The 7,791-nt window shown below is 37.9% G+C and overlaps 1 protein-coding gene across 1 annotated transcript; it reads left to right on the top strand.

The window, feature by feature from the left end:
• The first annotated feature begins 294 nt into the window (after positions 1 to 294).
• Positions 295 to 5,576, top strand: LOC110929738 (ABC transporter C family member 3). Its single transcript, XM_022172923.2, has 9 exons — positions 295 to 2,713; positions 2,823 to 2,909; positions 3,007 to 3,609; positions 3,710 to 4,169; positions 4,247 to 4,461; positions 4,529 to 4,834; positions 4,918 to 4,981; positions 5,070 to 5,309; positions 5,393 to 5,576. The coding sequence occupies exons 1-9, from the start codon at positions 407 to 409 to the stop codon at positions 5,503 to 5,505; spliced, it is 4,395 nt and encodes a 1,464-aa protein (XP_022028615.1). The 5' UTR covers positions 295 to 406; the 3' UTR covers positions 5,506 to 5,576.
• Positions 5,577 to 7,791: the final 2,215 nt, after the last annotated feature.

Genomic DNA, 7,791 nt, shown 5'->3' with positions numbered 1-7,791 from the left:
ATGACTTTCTATTTTTAGAAGACTATGTATAAACGTTTCCGTCTTTTACAATTTATTTTTTAAGTATGTTAGATTATTATTATTATTATTATTATTATTATTATTATTATTATTATTATTATTATAAAAAGGTAATAAGATTATTAGTTTTTCAAAATTTTCAAAGTGTCACCTCATTCTTGATCACCACGTAATTCTTGGCGACCAAGTTATTTTTAGAAGCCATATTTGACTTTATACTCCACATCAGTCCACTTCTTTCCAAATGTAAAACACTATAAAGAGAAGACCACCATAAACCTCACAATCCATCACCACTCAGTGCTTCATGAGCCACTGTTACAGTAGTGAGTGGTGACCTCAACAACACCCAAACACAAGAACATCTTTCAACTGTCATTCTCCCATGAATCCTGCTACTGATTTCTTCTTAAACCCAGTTTTCTTACATGGGTGTGTTGCTTCTATACAGTTTGTGTTCTTGTTCTTCATATTTGTCTCCTGGGCTTCCAAAAGATTCAAGATTGATCGAACTTTGGTTCCGAAACAGAGTCATGGGTGTTTGTTCTACAAACAAACTCTCTGTTGCTCTCTTGTTCTTTCACTCTTCAATCTTGTGTTGTGTTTCTTGAACACTTTTTATTGGTATAGAAACGGCTGGACTGATGAAAAGATTGTGACCCTTTTGCATGCTGCTCTTGGAGCACTTGTTTGGTTGTTTGTTTCGGTTTACTTACACACACTTGTTTCAAATTCGTCGACAGAATCTAGGAAATACCCTTTTGTTTTAAGGTTTTGGTGGGTGTTTTTCTTTTTAGTTTCTTGTTACTCCCTTGTGGCAGACTATGTTTACTACAAAAGAACCCATGATTCAGTTTCTATGTTCTTCGTCTCTGATTCGGTGTCTAGTTTCATGGGTTTGTTTCTTTGTTTTGTGGGGTTGTCCTACAAAACAGAGGAAGAGTCTCAAAATCATAGTATTGAAGAACCCCTTTTGAATTCTGGTGTCTCTAGAGGTGAACTTGCATCAACTTACGAAAATGCAAGTTTCTTTAGCCGGTTGACATTTTCTTGGATGAATTCTGTGATTGCAAAAGGCAACAAAAAGACATTAGATCTTGAAGATGTTCCTCTGCTTGCAAATATTGATAGTGTGAAAGAAGTGTTTCCTGTTTTGTTAGATAAAGTAGAGTCTTTAAGCAATGGCGGTAATCAAATCACTGCATTTGGTCTAGCGAAAGGCTTGTTATACATCGTGTGGAAAGAGGTCGTGATCACAGGATTGCTTGCTTTAACATATGCGTTGTCCAGTTTTGTTGGTCCTTACCTCATAGACTCGTTGGTTCAATATCTGAATGGACACCGAGATTATGAAAACCAAGGTTTTGTTTTGGTGGCTGCATTCTTTGTTTCAAAGATTATTGGCTGTTTGGCGCAACGGCATTGGTGGTTCAAGCTCCAACAGGCCGGAATTAGAGTCAGGTCCGCCATGGTTAGCGTGATTTTCCAAAAGGGCTTGACCATTTCTGGTCAGTCGAAGCAAGGGAACTCAAGTGGCGAAATCATAAACTTCATGGCAGTTGATGCTGAAAGGATAGGTTACTTCGGTTGGCATATGCATGATTATTGGCTAGTACTCGTCCAAGTAGCGGTTGGATTAGCACTTTTATATAAGAATTTAGGGTTAGCCGCGGTTGCTTCATTAATCGCTACAGTTTGTGTGTTGTTGGCCAACCTTCCACTCGGGAACATACAAGAAAAGCTTCAAGATGACTTGATGAAATCTAAAGATAAAAGGATGAAATCAACATCTGAAATCTTGAAAAACATGAGGATTCTTAAACTTCAAGGTTGGGAAATGAAGTTCTTGTCAAAAATCATCAAGCTTCGCGGCGAAGAAGAAGGTGCATTGAAGAAGTATATGTATACATTGTCCTTGAATTCTTTCTTGTTCTGGGGTGCTCCAACTGTTGTAGCCGGGATCACTTTCGCAACATGTTTGTTAGTTGGCATCCCACTTGAATCAGGAAAGGTACTTTCTACACTTGCAACGTTTAAAATACTTGAAGAGCCGATTTACAATCTTCCGGATTCGATTTCGATATTTTTTCAAACTAAAGTCTCGCTTGATCGCATTGCCACCTTCCTCCGTACCAAGGACATAGATTCTAATGCTATAACTAAAGTTCCACAAGGCAGTTCTAGCACAGCTGTTGAGATTATTAATGGGTGTTTTTCATGGGATTTAGCTCCATCTTCTAACCCAACTTTGAAAGATATAAATATTAGAGTGAATCAAGGTATGCGAGTTGCTGTTTGTGGGACTGTTGGATCGGGGAAGTCGAGCTTACTTTCTTGTATCTTGGGGGAGGTTTCGAAGATATCAGGAAGCGTAAAAGTAGAAGGATCAAAGGCGTATGTAGCTCAATCTCCATGGATACAAAGTGGAATGATTGAAGATAATATCTTGTTTGGCAGGGAGATGGATAGAGAGAGGTTTGAGAAGGTTCTAGAAGCATGTTCTTTGAAGAAAGACCTTGAAGTTCTTTCCTTTGGTGATCAAACGGTTATCGGCGAACGAGGGATCAATTTGAGCGGAGGTCAGAAGCAGAGGATACAAATCGCACGGGCACTTTATCAAGATGCTGATATTTATCTTTTTGATGATCCATTTAGCGCAGTTGATGCTCATACAGGAAGTCATCTTTTTAAGGTAAGTGAATTTGGTTTATGCTTTTGTTCCAAGAAGTTTTCGTTGTTTTGAATGTATATAAATGTGTAAATGCATAACTCGAATGCATGTTTGTGTTCATAAATAACAAGAATGCATCTTGCGGTTTCTGGAGTCGAAGACAGTGATTTACATCACACATCAAGTAGAGTTTTTACCTGCTGCAGATCTCATCCTGGTTAGCTATCTAAGTCTTTTAAATTCATAGAAGTTAATACACACTTTTAATTGATAAAGCAATCAATTCATCTCACTTGATATAACATCACAAACAGGTTTTGAGAGATGGAAGGATTACACAAGCTGGAAAGTACGACGACATTCTAAATTCAGGAGGCGACTTTATGGGTCTTGTAGGCGCACACAAAGAAGCGTTATCATCCATTGATTCCATAAAAACAAGTGTTCAACAACAAGCAAATAGTTCCAAGAACACAGACGATAGTCAAAACGCTGAAGCAAATGGTATCCCGGGCCCAAAAGCACAGCTTGTTCAAGAAGAAGAACGCAAAAAAGGAAAAGTGGGTTTCTCAGTCTACTGGAAATACGTAACAACAGCTTACGGAGGCGCACTAGTACCATTTATAATATTGGCACAAGTTCTCTTCCAAGCGCTAGAGATCGGAAGCAATTACTGGATGGCTTGGGCATCTTCAAGGTCACCAAGTGATCCAGCACCGGTTACAGGCTCAACCCTGATTATTGTTTATGCAGGTTTAGCAGTTGGATGTGCGTTATGCATACTTGCAAGAGGCTTGCTTCTTGCAACCGCTGCGTATAAGGCAGCCACTCATCTCTTCCACAAAATGCACTTCGCCATTTTCCGGTCACCCATGTCTTTCTTTGACTCTACTCCAAGCGGACGAATTCTAAATAGAGTAAGCAAATGTATTCTCAGTATAACATATATAAACATGCCAAAAGATTTCAAATCTAAGTTGATCGATATTTAAGGTAGTCTTTTCTTATATAATATAGGCATCTACAGACCAAAGTGCGGTGGACATGAGTGTTCCTTACCAAATTGGATCATTTGTATTCGCTGTCATACAACTTCTTGGCATCATTGCAGTTATGTCACAGGCTGCTTGGCAGGCGATCATTATAGTTATTCCGATTGCAGGAATGTGCATCTGGTTACAGCAGTATTACTTGCCTTCAGCACGAGAAATGGCACGGATAGCTGGAGTTTGTAAAGGTCCAGTGGTACAGAATTTTTCTGAAACAATATCAGGGGCAACGACCATTAGAAGCTTTGATCAACAAGCCAGATTTCAGAATATTAATCTGAAATTAAATGACGATTTTTCAAGGCCAAAGTTTTACCTTGCTGCAGCTAGGGAGTGGTTAGCATTTCATTTGGATATGCTCTCTTGTTTTACGTTTGCTGCGTTTTTAACTTTCTTGGTTTCTATCCCCGAGGGAACTATTGATCCAAGTAAGTTGTTTTTTCTTCACGCATAATATAATGAAGAATGCTTGATTGACAGAAGCTTCTCGTTTTATATTCTCAAGGTATCGCGGGAGTGGCTGCTACTTACGGGCTTACTTTGAGCAGTTTACAAGGATGGATAGTATGGAATCTTACTGACCTCGAAAACAAGATTATTTCGGTTGAAAGAATATTTCAGTACTCTTCTATCCCAAGTGAACCTCCTCTTGTTATAGAATCAAATAGGCCTTATGATCAATGGCCATCACAAGGAGAAGTTGATATACGTCATCTGCAGGTACTTATTAAATCATACTCTTGTTAGTATGGTTTTGTTGTTGAATCTAATGGTTTTCTTTTGAAAGGTTCGGTATGCACCACATATGCCACTTGTGTTGAGGGGCCTTACATGCACTTTCAGTGGGGGAAAGAAAACTGGGATTGTTGGAAGAACGGGAAGTGGGAAGTCGACTTTGATACAAACACTCTTTCGCCTTGTGGAGCCAGCAGCTGGACAGATTCTGATAGATGGGATCAACATATCCACAATCGGACTTCATGATCTTCGTTCAAGATTGAGCATAATTCCTCAAGATCCTACCATGTTTGAAGGAACTATCCGAAGCAACTTGGATCCCCTTGAAGAGTATACAGACGACAAGATTTGGGAGGTATCTAAATTACTTAATTTCAGTTTCATATATGCACTCAAACGCCATATGGTGTTATAATCTAACCGTATTTATTACTTCAGGCCCTCGATAAGTGCCAACTTGGAGACGAAGTGAGGAGTAAGGAAGGAAAGCTTGATTCACCAGGTTCGTTCACCTTTTTGATACGTTACAATGTCGGTTTGCCACATGAGATTTACTTATTAGTTTTCACTTTTCATACAAAACGATACAGTTAGTGAGAATGGAGAGAACTGGAGTGTGGGTCAAAGACAGCTGGTGTGTCTCGGGCGCGTGCTACTCAAGAAAACCAAAGTCTTAGTACTTGATGAAGCTACTGCTTCAGTAGACACTGCAACGGATGGCATGATTCAACAAACACTCGGGAAACACTTCATCGACTCTACTGTGATAATGATTGCACATCGAATCACTTCTGTGCTCGATAGTGACATGGTTTTGGTTCTAGAACAAGGTTAGTTAGTTAAAGTTGTTGACTGCGGTGTCATGTCCATTTAGTCAAAGTCTTTATATGTGTGCCTTTTGTTCTGTATGCAGGTCTGGTTGATGAATACGACTCTCCAAAGAAATTGCTAGAAGATGATTCATCTTCATTTGCAAAGCTTGTTGCCGAGTATAGTATGAGATCCAATTCCAGTATTAAAAGTTAATATACATGTTTGATTTGTGGTAATAAAAACACGCACGTTTCTTATTATATTATAGAGTAAATTGCTTTTAATTTTGAGCCAAATTTCAGGTTTTGTCTTTTATGTTTTAGTTTCTATATAAATGACGTCTTTTTATCCTAACTCAGTTAATATATGCCACTCACGTAGTCACGTGAAGTCATAATAGTTTTTTTTAAAGCACCTCTTTTAACTAAAAAAACAAAATTCCAATATGGATAAATACATATAAATAACCCTGCACAAGCTCGATTAAGCATCTTTCTCTTTAGAAATTAAAGCATAAACAGCCCTAAACAGCCACAAAGAGTAGGGTTTACTTAAGCACTCCATTTATCCCCAAATTAAAGACTTGAACTTGTAAATTTCACCTCCGAAACCAAGTTTAGCACGATCTCATGATCTAAATCGTCACAAACACCACCCTATTTGCACCAATTGGGATTTACGAAACTCTAAATTGACAACATTCATGTAATTTACAATAAACAATACCTACACCGGCGCTGGACTGGTGTGTTTTTCCGGCATTGAACTGGTGGTACCATTCAGATTTGAGGTTACTTATGGCCCAGATGCGTTAATCATTGGTGGTGGAAAGATATGCGATGAAGATGATGTTGCAGGCAATTTGCCATTCAATTTTAACGACTATCATGGCTCATAATCTCACATGGATAGTAAACTGTGGTTTTACTTAAATCTTTTGGATCTGGGTCACTCTGCTTTTACTTTTTTTATTGTCATTTTAGTCTAAAAATGAAAGCAGCTAATATTTCTCTAATAAAATCCGGCCATTTTGTCTTTTTTCTCAGGGCGAAATGGTTATTATAATTTTATTATAACACATTATTAATTAAATTAATAATATTAAATAACCCTTTGACCTCATATGCACAGATATTATCATCTTCCTCAAAAATCATCTTCTCCAAACCCTCTATTCTACGATCATCTTCTCAAAAGCATATCAAATCAAATCAATTCTGAAATAATGAGAATCACAAATGTATTTAACAACAAACGATCCACAAATGACGAACTCATAATCAGATAATGATAAACCTTAGGTTTGCTAAAACTAACTCAGATTCATACATTACCAAAACTCTCCACTATACATCAAATGAATCTAATTCGAACAAAAAATTTACCGGTAACATATCGAAGACTCGAGACTCGTGATCGAAAACATCTGAAGTTGACGAACAACGTTCAATGCTAGCAGAACCGGAAGCCGAAGATGAAAACAAACTGAATATTGCAGAGTCAGGACTAGCATCATCGACGGTTGCTCCGCCGTAGGTTGATCGTAAACGGCGATTACGGTGATCGTAAAATGCTAACTCCGGCATTGTTAGTTGTGAGACGTTCAGTCTTCCCCAAAGCATATCCAGAAGTTACACTTAAAGGATTGATCTCCCCAAAGGATTCGAGCCAAGAACAAAGATTAAAAAAAACAAGAAATATAGAAACTTTAAGGATTGAACAATGAAAAACCACATCGAATATAACAAATGGGTACAAGATAATCATCCACCCCGGGTAAGCTCCCCTGGGGTGGCGGTTCACAAATGCACACCCAACAAATGAGGTGTAGTTCCCTATATATAGACCCTTGAACCTTGTCCTCCAAGCAAGCCGCCTCTTGCTTGGAAAACCAACTAAAATCACTAAAATATTCGACTATTACAAATAAAAATGCTATATAATATAAACAATAAAATTGCTAAATTAAAGCCGTCATAATTGATAACACCATTCTCCAATTTGACCCAACACACTCAAATATATTTTCTAATAGGAAACAATTTAATAAAAAAGATTGCATGCCTGTTCCTGACAGAAAATTAAACTCGGTGATGATTTCATTGATTTCATAGAATATAAATAATACAATTTTGCAATCTCCTATTCTTTAGGAGAATCTCCATAAATTATAAAAATATATCTATTCTTATTGTATATATTATATTATTTATTACACCCCTGCAATCGAAACGAGAGGAGGCCGGATGCTGAGACTAGATCTGAAATCATCGAAAAGAACTCTTGGTAGACCTTTGGTGAAAATTTTTGCGATCTGATAACGAGCCGGGATATGAAGGACGCGAACTACCCCTCGTTTCACCAACTCTCGAACAAAGTGAATATCCACTCGATATGTTTCGTTCGTTGATGTTGAACGGGATTCCCATATAAGTAGATGGCACTAATGTTGTCACAATACACCAAGTTGGCTGCTTTAACCGGTCACTGTAACTCCAA

This window comes from Helianthus annuus, chromosome 3, assembly GCF_002127325.2.
Source record: "Helianthus annuus cultivar XRQ/B chromosome 3, HanXRQr2.0-SUNRISE, whole genome shotgun sequence".
In the NCBI taxonomy this organism is placed as follows: Eukaryota; Viridiplantae; Streptophyta; class Magnoliopsida; order Asterales; family Asteraceae; genus Helianthus; species Helianthus annuus.
The sequence above is the reverse complement of the archived record's forward strand: the minus strand, read 5'-3'. Positions and strand labels throughout refer to the sequence as shown.